The 19,932-nt window shown below is 52.7% G+C and overlaps 1 protein-coding gene across 2 annotated transcripts in view; it reads right to left on the bottom strand.

Annotated features, from left to right (window-relative positions):
* CAMK2A (calcium/calmodulin dependent protein kinase II alpha) overlaps positions 1-19,932 on the bottom strand; it is a 65,572-nt gene that overhangs the window by 28,506 nt on the left and 17,134 nt on the right. For both annotated transcript variants that reach the window (XM_026008688.2, XM_026008694.2), the window contains exons 3-9: positions 13,164-13,223; positions 6,225-6,279; positions 5,278-5,343; positions 5,085-5,157; positions 2,095-2,197; positions 686-769; positions 461-555 (exon numbers count right to left, since the gene is read on the bottom strand). In XM_026008688.2, coding sequence (XP_025864473.1) covers positions 461-555; positions 686-769; positions 2,095-2,197; positions 5,085-5,157; positions 5,278-5,343; positions 6,225-6,279; positions 13,164-13,223 — 536 coding nt within the window. The remainder of the gene's footprint in view (positions 1-460; positions 556-685; positions 770-2,094; positions 2,198-5,084; positions 5,158-5,277; positions 5,344-6,224; positions 6,280-13,163; positions 13,224-19,932) is intronic.

Here is a 19,932-nt window from a genome sequence, read left to right as displayed (position 1 = left end):
ACCTGTCTGTGCCTCAGCTTCCCTTTCTGTAAAATGGGGGATAATAATCTTATTTATGTCATAGCTGGGTATGAGGATTAGCGCTGATAATGTAGAAAGCATTTAGAAGAGTGCTGTGTTAGCTATTATTATTTGTGTGTGTGAGAGAGGGAGGGAGAGAGGGAGGGAGGGGGTCTGGCTTCTGGGGCCTACCTTCTACCACTCACCCCACTTTGGTGATGCTTCTGCCCTTTGGGGCCCCAGGCTAAATGCCATCACACCAAGGCCCAACCATGAGGTGGGGTCGTGTGCCGTCAGCCCTCAAACTCCACCCACCCTACAACTAGAGGGTGGCAGGGGGCCTAAGTGGGTTGGGAGGGCAGGAGGGAGACAGCTTAGGTCTCTGACCTCCCTGGTATTGGCTTTCACCAGAAGGGACACAAGGGACCACAGGGAGGCCAGAGAGAGGAAGGACACTCACATCATAGGCGCCAGCTTTGATCTGCTGGTACAGGCGGTGCTGGTCTTCATCCCAGAATGGGGGATACCCAACCAGCAGAATGTAGAGGATGACCCCTGGGGAAAGGACCAGGAGAAGCCTCACCCTTCTGTGAGGAGGAGCGACGAAGAGAGGAAGAATGGGAAAGGAGAGGGCACCCGAGGGGCAAGCACCCAGGATGGTGAGAGGGCTTTGGGATGGACTCACCACAGGCCCACAGGTCCACGGGTTTCCCATATGGGTCCTTCCGCAGCACTTCTGGGGAGAGGTATCCCGGCGTCCCTGCGAACCCTGCTCCCCAGACACACAGACAGGCAGACACACACACAGAGGTTGGCATGTAAGCAACCTAGAGCAAGATCCTGCTGGAAGAGGGATGGGGTTGCCCTGGAGATGGGGAAAACACTCCCCGCCTCCCAGAGTGGGTCAAAGGCAGGAAGCTCTGGCCTGGCAAGGCAGCAAAGCCTCTAGACCAGGGTGGACAAATACACAGTGCACCTGTCACCACCCCCACTCCAGAGCCTATGGCAGAAGTCATGGATTAATCCCAGAATCCTTCTCGTGGTGTCCTGACTCAGCATCATACACTTCTAGCAGCTCTCCCGCAGCCACTATCGAGTGCTGGTGCCACTCTAGACAAAATGTCCTTGCCATGCCCGGAAAGACTGAGCAGAACCCTTGCCCGCGCCCTACCCTTCTAGGAGCTGGGCCTGGGCTAGCAGGAGGCCTGCCCCTAACTCTGGTTTTGCCCTATGTCCCCTGGGGAGGCCTCTTTTCCCTCAAGGCTTCAGTTCCCTCATCTGTCAAATGAGAGATTAAGGATTCCTCCTTTTACTACCTCCCAGCAGTGTTTCGAGGATCACTTGAAATAAACGGGCACCCAAAGTACTTTAACAAGTAATCATAAGAACAGGCACTATTTATTGTGTGTGTGCTCAGCATCGGGCTGAGCATTCCACACCTGGTCTCATTTACTCCTCACACAGCCCTGAGGACCCACTGTTATCACCCCCATTTTACAGATGAGCAACGAAGCCTCAGCAAGGTGAAATGACTCGCCCCAAGTCACACACCTCCTGAGTGGCATAGTCGGAACTTGAACCCAGAGCTCTGGCTCTAAACCACTGATCAATAGCACCCACCAAAAAGTTTTCCTTTTTGAAAAGAACTCAATTATGTCAAAATCTCAGAGTACGCTGGCTCTTCTGAGCTTAAAGGCTGGCTCTGCCGCTTTTAACTTCCCATGAACTCTTCCAAGTTTCTTAGCCTCTGTGTTCCTTGTTCGCAAAGTCGGGACCATCGGCTCTGGCATGGCACCCAGGGCGTTAGGGGAACCCATGGAAGCCCCCAGCCAACACTGGTGGCATGTGCGCATGCGGAGAAGCCGTGTACTGTTTTGATGGTAACCGCATCCCTGCCCCTGACCCCCATGGAGATAGGATGGGCAACACCCACCGACCAGAGGCTAAATGCGGTGGGACCTCTGCTCCCCGAGCCCCGGTTCATGCAACAGTCATCTCCTGCCTGTCCCTGCTGGGGCAGGGGGGCTCCTAGAGCTCAACAAGTCAACACAAGGCTGGTCCCTGACACCCCTGCCGTCCCCTGCCCCCACTCACCGAACCATGCCTGCTGCTCCCCTTCTACCTCTATGGCCAGGCCAAAGTCCGCCAGCTTCACTGCTGCGCCCTTGAGCTTGGAGGCCAACAACAGATTCTCCGGCTTCCCAGGACCAGAGAAAAGAGGGAAATCGGGGAAGAAAGAGCCAGAGGACAGTGAGCAGATTCAGAGCCTCACCTCTGGGGCCCTGAGCCTACAGGACACAGAGGGACAGCCCAGAGGTACCCTGACCCCACCTCCTGTCCAAGCCACAGGACCCTGAGCTTCAGCCCCCAAAGAGGGGAACACCCTAGGGCATGCAGGACAACCTGCAACAGGACAACCCTTTCTCTACCACCCATCCCCTCCTTCGCCTCTACTTGGTTTGAGGCTGAGGCTGATGCAACGGCAGGGAACTGGGGTGGGGGGAGCCACCACCGCAATAAGGAAAAAGGAGTGACATTTATTGTGCCGCTACTGTGTGCCAGCCACGAGGTTGAGTAGTTTGCATATATCACCTCACTTATCACCTCAACAACATTATTGGCATTATTATTCCCGTTTTCCACAGTGGCCTCCTGCATTCCCTGAAACTGTCATGCTTGCTCCCATCTCAGGGCCTTTGTACTTCCTGTTTCTCCTGTTTGATCTGCTCCTTCTCTGAGTTTCACAAAGCTGGCCCATTCTCTTCATCTGCTCCTACCTTCATGTCACCCCCCTCAAAGAATCCTTCCATGACTAAAGGAGGAGCCCCCAGGTGTCCTCTGTCTTAGTGACTGATGGTTATGTTCACAGATATCACAATTTGTAAGTTTTTCCCCATGTGTCTATGTGCTTGTTTATTGACTGTCACCTCTATAGACAGTGAGCTCCTTATCTGTCTGTCAGCCACTATCACCAGCACTTAAGGCAGGGGGCAGCTCATAGCAGGCACTTAATAAGTATTTGTCATACGTTTAAAGATGAGGAAACTAGGGCAGCCTGGGTGGCTCAGCGGTTTAGCGCCGCCTTCAGCCCAGGGTGTGATCCTGGAGACCAAGGATCAAGTCCCACGTCGGGCTCCCTGCATGGAGCCTGCTTCTCCCTCTTGCCTATGTCTCTGCCTCCTTCTCTCTGTGTCTCTCATGAATAAATAAATAAAATCTTAAAAAAGAAAAAAAATATGAGGAAACTAAGGCCCCCAAAAGTTGTGACTTGACCAAGATCACACAGCTGATAAGGCACGGAGCCAGAATCAAGGCCAAGTCTGGCTCTGGAGCCATGTTCTTAACCATTCTGGGCTGAGAGATGGGGGCCCCATACGTGCCACCTGGCCTCTGGGGACTGGAGGACAGCTGTCTTCTGCTGGGTGTGGAGAACAGGAAATCCCCTGCACAGGCCAGAGGGGAGTCGAGGTGAATTCTGCACCTGGGTAGTCCTAGCCTATGACCCGGCTCCGCCACTTCCATGCTATGGAACTTGGGAAAACCATTTCACTTCTCCGAGCTTTAGATTCCTCTCAGAAAAGTGGATAAAGCCCACCTCATGGGGTGGCACATGGATTAGTCATGATAATCCACGTAGGGCACTTGTCAGTGGCCCACACCACATGCTCCATGAGCATTAGCACGGCTTGGGGTGGGAGCATGGGTTCTGAGTCCCTGGAGGCAGCTGATTTCCCCTGACCCTCCCTTCCCACTGGGACTTCTGAGAGGGGCCCCACATCTGACCTCTCACTGCCCAAAGCTAGGCAAGACCCAAACAAATATAGCTCCATCTGCCTGTCGTGAAGGCCTCTTTTATCCTCTGGGGACTGTGTTCCCAAAGTGTGCTGGGTCTTGGTAGCCGCCCTGTCCTGATTTGATGAATATGCCACTAATTAATCTATCCAGAGTGGCCTAAATTTGTGCTGCCTCTCCTCCTTCCTCCTCCCGTGCAGGGGCTGTAGCTATAATGGGAACAGGCCCTCTGGGAGAACTGCCCTGCCATCTGGCCAGGACCCTCTTGGAGGGCACACTTGCCTCCAGGTCTAGACTGAGCCCTAGGGAGCTCCCCTGTGACAGTCAGAAGTGGGTAGGGGTTCTGGGCAGAGCACTGCATCCCAGAGATGGACCTAGACCTTCTGAAGGATGCCCAGGGGGAGTGTCCAGAGAGGGTGTCCAGGCTGAGGAGGGCCTGGAGGTCCCGTCCAGGGTGGGTATGGAGGTACAGCCTGCAGAAGACTTAGGAGGTCCAACAAAGCTGCCCAAGTGGCTCTGGGGCTGCTCTGGGCTGGAGGCTTGATCTGTATGGCCACCCCAGGAACAGGATCTGGGCTCAGAAGGCCGGGCTCCATTCCTAGCTTAGGCACAACCGAACTGCATATTCTTGGGCAAGTCCCTTAGGCTCTTTAGGCCTCTGTTTCCTGCTCTGACAATTGGGGGTAATTTGTGAGCTACCAGGCTCAATGCCTTGAGGCTCAGCCAAGAAGAGCTAGGAGTCCGTGCTGACTCCAGGCAAGGCCAACCCTCGGTCACACATCTGCTTAGGCCTGTCCTTCTTCTCCTTCGGGTGGGAAGAGGAGGAACCCTGAGGGCCCCAAGGCCTGTTTTTCTTCTCCCCCCACCTGCCAGAGACCCAGAAACAAGAATCACAGTGCCTCTGTGCACCAGGCTGTGCACAGGCTGTGCTGTCTCCTTTGACATCCTCGGCAACCCCAAGCAGACGTTGCTATGGCAACCCCACTGTAAGGATGCTGAGGCCCTGCCACCAGAGATTGGCCTAGCTGGGCCCTGGACCCTGCCGTAGCTGGCCTTGGCAGCCGAACTACATCTTCCCTGGTCTGGCCCAAAGCACATGGGCCTGGGAGTCAGGAGATTGGATCCCAAGCCTAGATACTCCTCCCTGCACTCTCATCTAAACAGTGGGGTAGATATTCCCTGCCCACCCGACTCAGGGGATTTAAAGGCCCCTGGCTTCACAGGTGGAGGGCAGGGCAGGAGGCAGAGGGGCAGGCTCCTGGGTGAGCCGCACCCTAGGATGGGTCACTCACCTTCAGGTCCCGGTGCACCACACCCATCTGATGGCAGTGCAGCACGGCCTCCAGGATTTGCTGGATACAGTGGCTGGGGACAGAGAGGGAAGGGTCCCCGCGTAAAGGCAGGCATATCCTGGGAACCTGGGAAGCCAGTAAGGGAGACACCCCGCCCCCCTGCCACCATTGCCAGGCCGCACCTGGCACTCACCTGGCATCAGCCTCACTGTAATACTCCCGGGCCACGATGTCCTCAAACAGCTCCCCACCAGTAACCCTGGGGAGATAGGCACAGAGTCACCCTCCCACAGAGGCTCCACGTATTGCCTCTTCTGGAAGAGTCTCCAGGAAGCTAAGGGTTGGGGGTACCCAGGGACCTCGGAACCTCAGACCAAAGAGAGGAACCCCAGGGACCCTGGTGGGGGCCTCCTGCTACAAACCTCTTCCTGACTCCAAGCTGACCCTTCCATTGACTTCCCTCCCTCCCACCACTTGCTCTGCTCTCCCACTGGGTCCAGGCTGGAGTTAGGACAAGGGCTGGAATGCTTAGGTTCCTTAGGCTCCTGGAAGCCCAGGCACTGGGATTTTTGTTGCTGTGTGTTTGTTTAATAAAATTTATTTTTTAGAGTATCTTTAGGCACACAGCAAAACTGAGCAGAAGGCATGGAGATTTCCCATATACCATATACCCACACATGCAGAGCCTTCCCCACTATTAACTGTTTTTTTTGGTTTTTTTTTGTTTTTTGTTTTTTGTTTTTTGCAGATGGGACCAGTGTCTTCATTGAGTTTCTCTGCCAACCCAAGAACCTATCATTTCATTGTTTTTCATTCAGTTGACTGGCTTTCAAAACTTTAAAATTACTCCAAAAGGAAACTGTATCTTGCCACTAGACATGGAAAGCCAGCACCATTGGCCACAAATAGAAACAAAATGATGTGACAAGGAAGTAACAAGTGTGTGTTGGCGTTTCAGGGAGACCCACCTGCACTGTTTGGGTGGCAGGCCTACCACATTCGGGAACCTTCTGTCTCAGAGGAGGGAATTCAGCCCAGCAGGGGGGGCATTTGGGAATCAGGCCAAGGGACCCAGCTAGGTCATCCCTGCTCAGGCTGCCCCTAGTGCCCTCGTACATCCCAGGGTGGGCCCAAACTCACAGGTCGAAGATCAGGTAATGATGTCCCTCCTCAGAGATGCTGTCGTGAAGCCGGACTGTGGGAGGGGCCCAGGCAGCCAGTTAACCTCCAGAAGCTGGCTTCCCGCCCGCTCCTGCCCTCTCACCTCACCCCTCCAACGGCCAACATTCCAATTTCCCAGTCACTGAGCACAGGCTAGAGGACAGGCACTTTGACAAACGCCAGGTGAACGAATGATGGCTCACTGACCTTGGGCATCATCAGAGGAGGCCCAGGTTTCAAGATGAAAGACCCCTCCCTGCTTTGGTCAAAGTCTGGCCTCTTCCTTCCTCCAACCCTCAGCCTCCTTGCTGGGCAGGCTGGCATCATGGCAATAACCTGTGGCTGGGGTCTCTGCCACTTGCTAGCTGGGTGACTTCAGGCAAGTTGCTATACCTTTCTGAGCCTCTCATTTCTTCCCTGGACAATGAGAATGAAACTCCCGGACCTGCAGACTCATTGTGAGAATTCCATGAGGCATAGTCGGTGTCTACCCAGTGCCGGCCTGAGGGAAGAACCTGCTGTGCATCCGGGTGTGAGATAAGCGAGCCCGTGGAGGTGGGGGGACAGCGGTCCCTGAGTTAGGCGTGCTGAGAAACTGTCACCTCTTCATACCTCATTTACCAAGAACAGAGCTCCCAAAATTACCCCTGAGATTCTGGAAAGAAGGGCCCAAGGCCGGGGGGCTGATTCTGGGGGGTTGGACCCTGCCAGCCAACTGCATTTTCTCCTGGGACTGCTTCACATCCTTTCCTGAGCCACAGCCTAAAAACGTCCACAGAGTGGGGTGTGTGCTCAGAGAATTAGGATACGTTGCACAGCAGAAGATTACGCAGCTGTTAAAACAACACGGCAGTTATGTATCTCCCGGTTCAAAATCATCTCTGAATTATGTTGTTTGGTAAAAAAAAAAAAAGCAAAGTACAAAACAGCATGAGTAGTACTTTTTTTTTTTAAAGTTGTGTTTAAGCTTATGTCATAAGCTTCTCTGGAAGGATACAAAAAAGGTGGGCATTGAGGTACCTTGGGGAGGGGAATAGGGAGAGTAGAGGTGGGGGGTTGATGAGACTATGTTTTCACTGTGAGCCCTGGTGCCATCTGAAATCTTGCCATGTGCATGCATTTCTGACTCAGTATTGAGTCCTCTCAATGGCTCATGGCTCTCCTATCTGCACATAAAGTTTGGAGAAGCAGGTATCAAACACACCAGAGTAGATATCTACTACGGGAGAGGAGAGAACATGGCCAGAGATGGAGAAGGATGGCAAGACAAATTTTTTAATTTTTTATATTTTAAAGATTTTATTTATTTATTCATGAGACACAGAGAGAGAGGCAGAGGACATAGGCAGAGGGAGAAGCAGGTTCCCTGCGGGGAACCTGACGCAGGACTCGATCCCAGGACCCTGGGATTACGCCCTGAGCCAAAGGCAGATGCTCAGGTGCCCCACAATTTTCTTTAAGATTTATATATTTAAGGGCTGCCCCAAAAAAGATGTTTTAAATATATTTTATTCTTTTTTTTTTTATTTATCTATGATAGTCATACAGAGAGAGAGAGAGAGAGAGAGGCAGAGACACAGGCAGAGGGAGAAGCAGGCTCCATGCACCAGGAGCCTGACGTGGGATTCGATCCCGGGTCTCCAGGATCGCGCCCTGGGCCAAAGGCAGGCGCCAAACCGCTGCGCCACCCAGGGATCCCTATTTTATTTTATTCTTAAGTAAGCTCTACACTCAATGTGGGGCTGGAACTTATGACTCCGAGATCAAGAGTCACGTGCTCTACCAACTGAGCCAGCCAGGTGCCCCTATTTGAAATATATTATATGTACGGGTTTATTTGTTTGTTTGTTTGTTTGTTTTTCTGAAATATATTGTAAAGCAAAACTAAAAAGCAGGTTCCATAAGAGGACATAATATATAATCTTCTTTAATTTTTTAATCAACACTTTAACATAAAAAATTTCAAGCTTCCACTCAAGTGAACACCCATGTACCCACCACTTAGCTTCTATCATTAATCTTCTCTTATACTTGTTTTACTACGTTTGTAACCATTTCCTCTATCTATTAATCTATTTCAATTTTTTAATGCATTTCAGAGCAAAAGTAGGCTTGGTTTTTGACCTGTATATGTGTGTGTTTTGAAATGAGCATCCTGTTTATTCTGTGTGCCGAATCTGGCAACCCTGTATTGGTACCCTGGCCAGGTTCCCTCCTGTAAGAGGGTACAGCCATCCTGCAGCTGCTGGGAGAGCTGGCTGCTAACCGCTCACAATTACCCCCCTTCACTGGAGAATTGCCCCCTGTGGCTGGAGCCACCTAGTGTACAAGGTTATCTGCAGCCTTTGGCCAATGACTGACGTGCGGAGGCAGGGTCAGTGCAAAGGGCCAATCTCCTTGCCTTAAGGAGGGACAACCCCTTAACCTGATATGTTCCAGAGGCTTCCCCACTGCACCCTGTACACACACCTGAAATCAGGTCAAAGTTAGACTTGACCTCAGGCCACATCCTTGGTCAATTCCTTCCCTTTTTCTATCCTGCTTTACTCCATCCCTTGCAGGTCTCCCCTGGAAGCACAGCCTCACTAGATCACAAGCACCTGAATCCCTGCCTTAGGCTCTGCTTCTAAAAAACCTGGCCTGAGACAACATGTATAGAAACACTTGAGAAAGCACAGATATCATATATCCTATGGAAATATGTATCATACAATATTAGCTCTAAGCGGCAAGGTTATAGAAGATACTTTAAAAATTGTTTTCTCACTTATCTACAATAAACTTGCATTATTAGTCTATCAAGATGAAGTTTTTAAAAAGACCCTTTCCCTGAGGTACCTGGGTAGCTCAGTAGTTGACCGTCTGCCTTAGGCTCAGGTTGTGATCCCGGGGTCCTGAGATCAAGTCCCACATCGGGTTCCCCGCAGGGAGCCTGCTTCTCCCTCTGCCTATGTCTCTACCTCTCTCTGTGTGTCTCTCATGAGTAAATACATAAAATCTTAAAAAAAAAAAAAAAAAAAAAAAAGTTCTGTGACTTCTGCCTAAACTTCAAAAAATAAAAAAATAAAAAAGACCCTTTCCTTGGGGAGTGGACTCCTTACTGTCTACTCTGTTGTAGGCAGGCATATATGTTTTTAACATCTCTTTCCTGAGTGTGAGAAGCTCCAAGAAGCCAAGCTGTGACCAGAATCATCTCAGAATGGGCTTTTAGAACAGGGTCAAGAGCCATTTGAGAAGAGCTCCATCAAGACTAGGGTCCTTGATCCACCCTCTGGCCAGAAGCCTCAGCTCCTTTAGAGAAGGTTCTCAGGGTTCGTAGAAATGGACAAAACTGGGGAGAGGGTCCTTTGGTGCTCTCACTCAGATGGTATTTTTATGCTGATTCAAAAGGCTGCCCCTCCGCCTGGTGGCTCAGTCAATTAAGCATCTGACTCTTGATTTTAGCTCAGGTCATGATCCTGGGGTCCTGAGATCAAGCCCAGTGTCAGGCTCCACACACAGTGGGGAGTCTGCTTCAGGATTTCCTCTCTCTCCCTCTGCCCTTCCTCCCCTCAAATAAAGATATAAATCTTAAAAAAAAAAAAAAAAAAAAAAGGCTGCCCCTCTAAGCATCCAAGCAAGGGGAACACAGGCTGGATTCCAGCCCCACCTGCATAAGGGCACTGGGGTGAGCTTTAGTCGCTGAGAGGTGACACCATCACAGCCCAGAACCCAAGAGACAAGACACATAAAACCTCCCCTCCCATCAGTGAAGGCTACCCTGAGAAAGAACTCAGTCCAAAGCCGAAGAGGAAAAGAAAGATTCAAGAGCCACCACAGGGTATGAAAGGGTCTCACCACCTCGCAGAGATTGACATGCCTGTGGTCATTGAGCTATGCTGCCCGTTTTTGACTTTTTAAAAATATTGCCATAGATCCAACAAATCTGTAACCTAGTTTTCATGTGTATAGCTGGGCTCACGAATTTCTGACATTCCTTTCATATTTCCAACAGTGATGAGTTTTTTTCTTGGAAATTGAAGGGTAATGCTTGTTATTGTATCCACTGCCTCCTGACAGCACATTCCTGATGTCCACTTGGGAAGCTAAATGGAGTGGCTGGGAACCTGGGCTCTGGAGTCACTCTTGCAGGACTCACCTCCAGCTCTGCCTCTTATAAGCTGTGTAACTTTGGGCAAATTAGATAGCCTCTCTGAGCCACCTTTCCTACCTAGGGTGGTAACACCACTGGCCTGCTTCGTGTGTGTGTGTGTGTGTGTGTGTGTGTGTGTGTGTGTGTGTGTGTGTGGCGGGGGTGGGGTGGGGGTTAATGGATGATGCTCGTAAAGCCCTCAACACAGTGCCTGGCACCAGGAAGAACTTGACAAATGGCGACACTGTCATCTTCATCACTGACCAGCCTCACTTCACGTGCCCACCCCACATCACCTGCTAAACTCTCAGGTTATCCTCTGTTCCCCGGGGTGGTCTTGAGAATCGGTCCTATCAGCAGGTGGTGATGGTACGGAGTGTGGGACACTGCCCCTGTCCCATGTGCACAGTACAGGTGGACCCTCCTGTGCTGAGCCAGGGCCTCCCTGACCTGGTCCACTTTGGGCTGGGCAGCGGCCAGGAAGCCTGGCTAGGGTCACCAAGCAGGCTGACTAGGACTCAGTCTGGCTCCTCCTGGCACAGACTTGCCTCTTGGATTCTGTGTCCACAGCTGTACCTCTTTGCCCTTCTTCGGGCAGATTATAATCTACTTAGAAGTGGGATGCTTAGAGCCTTGGGAAGCAGCACCCTCCAGGGCCCTTTCAGCCCTGTGATAGCTTTGGGGTTCATCCCTAGATCTTCCTGGTCTGGGGCTCAGCTCTGCTCTCTACTTCTCGGTGCATCAGCCACCCCACAGCCACCCCCGCCCCGTCCCTGCTCATCCTCAGCCCCCAGCAGAGACCTCGGCATGTGGTGGGGCCCCAGATGCCCTTGCCATAGGTGAAGGAAGGAGTGAAGGCCTCAATGATGGTGACGTCGGTAAGGCGGGTAGCTGCCATTCCTGAGACTTTACCACGGGCCAGGCTTGTGCTAAGTGCTTTCCTTGCAATTTCTCATTTAACCCGCCCAACAGTTGTACAGGGTGGCTGCCTACCATGATTACCCTCATGAGCCTGTGCACGCTCAAACACCTGGTGAACAGCAGAGCTGGCATGGGCCCCAGGTGCAAACCCATTCCCTCAACCACCATGTTAAATACCACACCCCAAACTGGTGACTCAGAAGAATGAGAATCGTATGAAGGTTACATTTTCAGGTAAGGTTGTTTTGTGGAAAGGTGTAAACTAAGGAAAAAGAGGAACAGCTTCATGACGATAGAGCATTTACCTCGGGACTGTCACAGTGCTGTGCTCTAACTAATCACAACCCTATGAGGCGAGTATCATTGCCCTTCTCCAGATGAGAAAACTGAGCTTCAGAGTGACTCAGCAACATGTCCGGGGTCACACAGCAATTAGGCCACAAACCCCCAGGATTTGAGCTGCAGTGTGTCAGCCCCAGAGCCCATAAGGGACCGCTCCCCATGTATAGCGGGGGTGGGGCGGTGAGAGGGAGAAGGAGGCAGCATTGACCTGAGTCAGCTGCAATGTGCAGCAACACACACACTTACACACACGCCCTCCCCGCCTCCGTCCTCTGGGGCTGACAGCCTTTCTAAGAACCATGGAACTTGGTAGTCGAGATCCCTCACAATGCCTTCCATCACACAGCTGGGCAGGTGGAGGCCCCGAGCAGGACAGGAGCTGCCCAGGGCCAAACAGTGAGTCTGCAAAGCCGGTCAGGGATCGGGGTGCTCCCCAGCAGCCGCCTTGCTGCCCCTCCTCTGATTCTGGCCCTGGAGCCTCTGGCTGCTGTTTGCACAGTTCTGTTCCCCTCCCTGGGCACAGGGAAGGGGAGGTGCCTTTTGGGTATAAATAGCAGATGGAGATGCTTCTCTCCAGCAGGAGAGTTAACCCTTGGGGCTCTGGGCACAGAGATGCCTCCTTCCCAAGGGCAAAGGCGTGGTGGCTGTCAGAGTTGGAATATTCCTTAGAGAACACCTAGGCCTTGCTCCTCAAAACATGGTCTGTGAACTAGCAGCGCTAGCATCACCTTGAAGCGTGTCAGACGTGTGAAATCTTGGACCCCACCCAAACCCACTGAACCAGATCTACCTTTTAACAAGATCCCCCAGATTATGCAGAAGGCATCTCCTTGTGAAGATGGGGGAAAGTGGCTCAGAGAGGGCAGGGCTCCTACCCAAGGTCACACAGCCATTCCCCGACAGAGCTATATCTAGACTCTATTCTTCTTCCCGTCCCCACCCCACCCCCTCCAGCCACTCTGCCTCAATGCAGAACCTTGATGGGCAGGGATGCAGACCCCCCAGTCATGCATGGGGGAGGCAGGGAGGCAGGCAGTGATACATGGTCAAGGCCCGGCCTCTCCCCTGTGGGCTGTGCTCACTCTACCCCTGGAGCAGGGGCCACCTTGGAGCCTGCCACTGGGGGCAGGGGGCAAGCAGGCCGCTGGTCTAGGTAGGTGGGCAGGCCACAGTGCCAGGCTGACTCGGCTTGGGGTAGGTTTGGGGAGTAGGCCACTATGGTCAAGGCCAAGCCTGGCCTATTTTCGTCTCTCCCGGAGCTTCAAGAGTTTTCCTGAAACAGCTTTTCTGAAGGAGGCTGCTGGCAGCGTGGGCTAGGAGGAAGGGCCCCTTCTTCACCACCCCCCCACCAAGCTGGTCTCTGAGAAATGTGGAGACCATTAAAGGCACCCCCTTTCCCATCACTCCTGCCACCATCCCCAGAGAAGAGAGCAGCTGCCCTCCTAGCCCCAAACGCCCACCAGCTCAGGCAGGGCACAGGGCCAGGCTCTACCCACACCCCCCACTCGTCCCCCACAGCTCACCGATGTTGGGGTGTTTCAGCAGGCGGCAGATGCGAGCTTCGCGCTCCAGCTTCTGATGGTCTGAAACACAGATGCCCAGGTGAGTCCCAGGTGAGGGAGGAAACTTTACCCACTCCGCCCCTGCCTCTTCATGGTCGCTTATGATCTGTACACCCCAGGGCAGCCCCTGGGCCCCATCTGGGTAAGCTCGCCTTTCTGGCCGGGCCCCTGGGTTCTCCAGGAAGGCAGTGGGATGCAGCAGAGGCCTAATCATGGGGAGCAGGGTGCAGTGCCTCAGAAAGTCCCTTCCCCTCTCCAGGCCTAGGTCTCCAAGGCTCTCAAGTGAGGTGCCTCCCTGAGCCCCATCCACAGAGCCTGGAACACCCCCTCACGGCAGGTTCCTGAGGCCCCCGCCTCCAGCCCTTTCCCTCACGGGGCACTCCAGCCAGACTGAACTGCTAAATGACACTTCTCCAGACCCACCCCCTCAGCCCTCTCGCTTGGGCTTGGGGGCCTTCACCCATGTGGTTCTCTCGACTTAGAACTTTCCCTCTCAACCTCCCACCTGTCCTTCACTGGCCATCACTCACTCACTCCTACCTATTCTAATATACCCTCTCCTGGCAGCCTGTCCCAACTGCCAGGGTGGTAAGGGCCCCTCCTCTGTGCTCTCAGGGCCCCTGGACAACACATGCTACTTTGTCTCATGGGTATCTTTACCCTTAGGGGCAAGAATTTGGTCTCTTCTGTACCCCTGGCATCTTCCCAAATGCCTGACACGTAGTAGGTACTCAAGAAATAATTGAATTAAAGAACAAATCATTGAATGATGAACCTTTCTAACGGAGTGCATATTTTCTCTACAGGAGAGGAATTGTATTAATTCACAGAGGCCACCTCCCTTACAGAGGACTCCAGACCAGGGACACTGAAAGCCCCAAAGAATCTGCAGGGTACAATCTGTATGTGGCCGCATCGGGGCTTACCCAGAGCTCCCACACCTGCTTTCCAGGACTTTTGTCCAAGCCCCCAGAGAGAGAGGCCTTGTTCAGGATCTGACCCCATGGTCTCCGACTCTGAGGCTGCTGGGAGCAATCCTACTCGTGACCCTCTTCGGTCCTCCCAGTGACCCTATGCTGTGAGCACCACTGTCCCCATTTTATGCACTTCTCAATTTCCCTTCTGGTGCTTTTCTCACAGTTTCATAGTTAATGCCCTAATTTAAAAAAACAAAAACAATACAAAGGGAGCCCATAGAAAATTTACCATGTGCCAGGCACAGTGCAGAGCACCCATATATCCATCTCAAGGTCTCACAACGACACTTTTGAGGGAGGTGCTATCACATTCTGGCTTCACAGAGGAGGAAAGAGAGGTTCAGAGAAGCTAAGTACCTGGCTCTGAGTCACACCTGCAGTGATCAGAGGAGCCACACTTTGTACCCAGGCAGTCAGACTCCAGGGGTGAGCTTTCCTGTGCCTCTATGCCCTGACTCATCGCCACCACCTCCACCTGCTCCCAATTTCTGAATGGGAAAATCGGGGCCCCTAGGAGGGAACTCACATAGACATTCAGAAGCAGAACCAGGACAAGAACTCCCGTCTCTAAAGAGCCCCTTCAGAGTGGGCAGCCACCAAGGAGGGCAATAAGGACGTAGAGAGCCCCAGGCCTCGTCCCCAGGCAGCCAGTTTTCCTTTCCCCCTCCCCTCTATTAGAGCAATCACTGGCCATTCTTCACAGGCTGCAGAAGCCAAGAGCAATCTTGAAATGTGGCTTTTTTGTCAGCAGAGCAGTTAAGTTCAATCCTCTTTCCATAGAGTAGAAGCTCAACTCACCAGCTGAAGGTGGGCTACAGGCTGGGGAAGGGGAGGATATGGGGGACATGCCCCTGGCCCCCCTCCCTCCCAGCCTCCTTCCACATCCTCCAGGATAGCAGGTTGCCAGTTCCCACACAAGAGGGCTGCCGAGGGCTCTCAGCGGACTGAGGATGGCTGGATCCCCCACTGGCCCGACACCCTGTCCCTCACCCCACCATCCCCAGCAGAACCAGAAACCAGGCGGGTCAAGTGGGGCCTATCAGAGGGGGTTGGGGGCCTTGTGGCCCAGGTTGTACATGCAGGGGATGAGAGATCCAAATGCAGAATTCTGATGTTTTCGCTGCCGTGTGAAGTCACCCAGGAGCCCAGTTAAGCTGACAGCATTGAAAGGACGCGCTGATCACAGAGCCCCAGACTTGGGCCTGATGGCCAGCCCTCGCTGCTGGAAACGCCAGGAGCTGTTTTTATAAACCTGGCAATCATCTTGTGCATTGTCCAATCACACTGCATTGCAACTTCCAGTGCTAAAAGCATTAATTTGTTGAATTTATGTAAACATATATGTTATCCAACAGTTTTTGTAACTCTGAAATGTTTTCGTTTTCTGACATGCCTCAAAGAAAGTAAGGACTGTGTTTCTCTTGACCTCTGAGGCCTTGCTCTGTTATGTAGGTAAGGAAACTGAGGCCCAGTGATAAGGAACAGCCCCGTTATCAAAGTCACTCAATAGGGTACATTAGAACCCAGATCCCTGGGGCGTCTGGGTGGTGCAATCAGTTAAGCGTCCAACTCTTTGTTTTGGCTGATGGTGAGATCAAGCCCCGCATTGCTCTGCACTCAGCACGGAGTCTGCTTGAGGTTCTCTCTCTCTCCCCCTCTCCCCTCCCAGCCGTCTCTCTCAAATAAATAAATAAAAATAAAAAATAAAAACTTAGAGCTCTGAGGAACTACTCCTAGATGCTCCCCTGACTCCAGCCAATAGTCTTCTGCAGCCAAAGACATCTTATTAAAATGTGAATTAGATGCTGTCACTCCTCAGCATCAAACTCCCCAATGTATTTGAAATCCAAACTCCTCACCACAGCCAGCCAGAACCAGCTGGACCTGCCTCATCTTGGCCTTGGAGCTTCAGCCACAGTGGCCACCTTTCTGGCCATAGGCACACCAAGTCCCTTTCCACCTCAGGCCCTTTGCACTTGCTGGGCCTTTTGTCTAGAATGCTCTTCTCCTGGGTCTGCTCATGGCTGCCTCCTTCTCAGGCAGGTCCAACACAACATCACCTCCTCAGAGAGCTCCCTTGGCTTTCTTATCTAAGTGTCTCTCTGGCCCCATCACTTCCCCACTACCCTGTGTGGTACCTCATTGCTACCTAAAGTTACCCAGCTTATGTATACGTTTAATGTTCTTTACAGTCTTCCTCCCTAGAGAACAGGTGCAATGAGAGCAGGACCTTGTCTGTCAGTCACTGCCATACCCCAGGGCCCAGAGACTCTAAGCAGCTTGTCCAAAGTTCCATCACTAAGCAATGGCAGAGCTGGGATTTCAACCCATGTTCATAAATAAATGCTATCCTATATTGCCTTCCATTCTCATAATTAATTGATGAAGCAATCCATTCAGCTCAATATAGTCCCACAATGGTGAAAGGCCTGATGGATGCCTCCTGCCCAGGTACCTGGGAGGATTGCTCTGATGCCCACTATGGTGCCTTGTGAACCTTGTCCCTCCTCCTTGGGGGCGGACCCAAGAGCTTGGCAGTCAAAGGCGAGTGAAAGTAAGGTTCAGTAAGGTTTGGAGTGAGGCTCCTAGGTGCAGAGAGTGCCAAAAGGGCCGGGCAAGACAGAGTAGAGCATGAGGGCAGTGCCATTGGACAGCCTGGAAGGCTCTGCCTGCAGGGCAGGGGCAGGGGGAGGTTGCATGGGGAGCCCTCCAGCGGGCAGATGGGCAGTGGGGCTCTGGCCAGAGGCAGAGTAACCAGGGGAAGAAACAGACCTTCAAGTCTTGGAAGAGGAAATGTCCCCACCCTCTAGAAGGCCTCAACAGGGCTCCTGATCCTGGGAGGTTGGAGAAATAATCCCAAGGGCCAAGAGTGCAAGGCAGGGGTAGGGAGTAAGATGAGGAAGGCGGGAAGGATCTGTCTCCCTGCCCCCTTCACAGCATGGACCTGAAGCTCAGGGGCAGCCTGAAGAAGCTCATGCCACGCTTCTCAGCCCATGTCCTGGGACTGGTTGCCTGGGAGCAGAGGAAGTGACCCCTCAGCACTCGGTGGACGGTGGGTACCATGGAGGCCTCTGTACCCCCTGTGACTCGCTCCTGGCTGCACCATTCGCATCCACGTGCCCAGCCATCCCTAAAATGTTAATGATCTTTGTGTGCTGGGTGAGGATCCGGCTAGGAAGCCTACAGAGCCCCTGGCAGGGAGTTATCCCTGAGCTTGGACTAGCTATCATAACCGCTGATGGGATTTTTTAAATGCAGGAGCTTGGCCTCACCTATTGACTCCAACCCTCCAGGGTGGAAGTAAGGCAGCTGCATTTTTTGTAAGGCTCCTTGAGGGGATTTGGCAGGGCCTGAGACAGGCAAAATTTTTACTTTCCATCCCATGCCTTTGACTTCTTGGAATTGTGTGTACTATGAGCCTTTTATTTAAAAAGAGTAGTTTTAAAATACATGCCAAAAAATCTCTTGGGTTGGGGAGCCACTCAGCAAAAGAAGAGGCTGACCCGGGCTGGGGAGGGGAGCCACAGCTCCCTGGTGTGAGGGGAGGACTGACACCCCGGGTGGGCCAGGCCCCCACTGGGAGCTGCCAAAGTCACCGGGAGTGCCAGCAGGAGAGGCTTAGGGTATGTTGCCAAATATTCAGCATCAAAGTGCTCCCCACCCCAGGCACCATGAGTGGCAAACAAAGAAACCTGCTAAAAGCAGCTCTGCTCCTCCTCTCCCGCTGAGGGGAAAAGCGTTGGCAGTTGGCAGACTTCTTTGAGAAGGTTCCCCTGAGAACCTCCCCACTCCCACCCTTGACACTCACCTAGGCCTGAGCCACCTCTCTTGAAGGATGTCAAAGCCTCTACAAATTGCCGAAGACAGAGGACTTGGTGATTTCCTCCTGGCACCGCCCAGTCTATACTGCCCGAGGAATGCTTAATCACCTTCCAGAAAAGAGGCAATGCCCCTTCCATTGTCCCCTGTATACATCTGTCTCTATCTGTCACTGTGTGTGTGTGTGTGTGTGTGTGTGTGTGTGTGTGTGTGAGAGAGAGAGAGAGAGAGAGAGAGAGAGAGAGAGAATATGAGGCGGCGGGGGGGGGGGGGGCGGTTTGCTCTGAGAGTGCAGTGAACTGGCCCAAGAGCTCCAGCATCCAGGGAGGACCTTGGCTCCTGACCCTTCCTCATTTTGAAGCAACCTCAACCAGTCACCCCAAATTGTGGCTCTCATCTTGCCCCAGCTGTATCGCAGTGGTTGGGACATCTCCTTTGATCGCTAGAGACATAAAGCACAGAGAAGGCTCCAGACTACCACTTGTCACACAGTAAGCAGGGCAAATCCCAGCATCTGGACCTAAGGCAGAGCTGCGGCCTCCCTACCCACCCTGGCTCCCTGCCTGCTCCTGGCTCTGGCTCCAGACTTTTCCACAGGTGTCGTCCTTCTGCACCAGCTTTCATGCTGAACGGGTGCCATTGTGGCCCCAGGCCCCCAGAGAACCACCCTCCACACACCCAGCCTCTTCGCCCTGTAGGACACTGGCTGCCTATGGGGGAGTTCAGTAGCTACAAGGAAGCGCTGGGCTCCCAGAAACACTGAGCCAGTGAGATGAAAAGCAGCAACGCCGTCCAACACGGGGCCTGCTGGGAAGCCTGCGGGGGACCGTGTGAACATCCTGTACCAGCCTCTGTGAACCCCACACCTGCTGCGCCCCAGCTCAGACACAGCTGCCGCCTGTGCCAGGTAAACACCTGGACACTATGCCATCCCCGCATGTGATGTCTCCCATGCTGACCCTAAACCGGCAGGATTTCCTCCACCCCAGGGGGTCCCCGAGGCAGCTTAGACACTCTTCAGAGCCGGAATTGGATTTTTGAAGATAACCTTCCCCAACTCACTGACCGTGGTTACTATCATTACTGCTCTAACCACATGCCAAGGGCAAGAATCAAGGCTCCTGGGCAGGCTTTCCAAGTTCCAATAACCACCCAGATCACCAGGGTATCTTATTAAAATGCAGATCCTGATTCCTTAAGTCTGCCAACAAGAATTTGCATTTATAACAATCCCCTGATGATGCTGACACTGCTGGTCTTATTACAACTTCCAAACTGGAATTACCTGGAGATTTTTCCCAAACCCAGGTCACACCCCCACACTGACTAAGTCACAACTTCCAGGGGTGGGGCCCAGGCATCAGGAGTTCTTGAAGCTCTCCAGGGGTTCCAGGGTGAGGATGGGTTTGGGAGCCACTGTTCTGGGGAATATTTAGGGATGAGACAGCAGACTGGGGTGGCTGAAACAGAACGTACCTGGAGTTACTGGACAGTGATAGAGTGCTGAGATGTGTTAGGTGCTGTCCTAGGTACTGGGTATAACAGGGAATGAGACCCATCCTCACCATCTTGGAGCTTATCTTCAAGATGCATGTTAAATACGGGATCAAGCCAGTAAATGGGATAAGTCCAGGTTGGGGTAAAGCCACAAATAAGGTAAACAGTAATGACAGATACAATGAGGGAGACACCCTCAGATTTAGGGATCAAGGAAATCCCTCAAAGAATGTGACATTGAGCTGAGACCCGGAGGTTGAGAAAGGGCCAGCCTTGTAAAGAGCCAGGAAAGGGAATGGTGGGTGCACAGGTATGGAGATGAGAAAGGAAGCAAGTGGCAGAAGGGCAGGGAAAGGAGTCCCACCTGGCACCTTACCCTTCACCTGAGTGGGAGAGAGAGCGAGCCTGGCCTGAGAGGCTGTGACCTCCTGCCTAGA

Source organism: Vulpes vulpes, chromosome 4 (assembly GCF_048418805.1).
Source record: "Vulpes vulpes isolate BD-2025 chromosome 4, VulVul3, whole genome shotgun sequence".
Lineage (NCBI taxonomy): Eukaryota > Metazoa > Chordata > Mammalia > Carnivora > Canidae > Vulpes > Vulpes vulpes.
The sequence above is the reverse complement of the archived record's forward strand: the minus strand, read 5'-3'. Positions and strand labels throughout refer to the sequence as shown.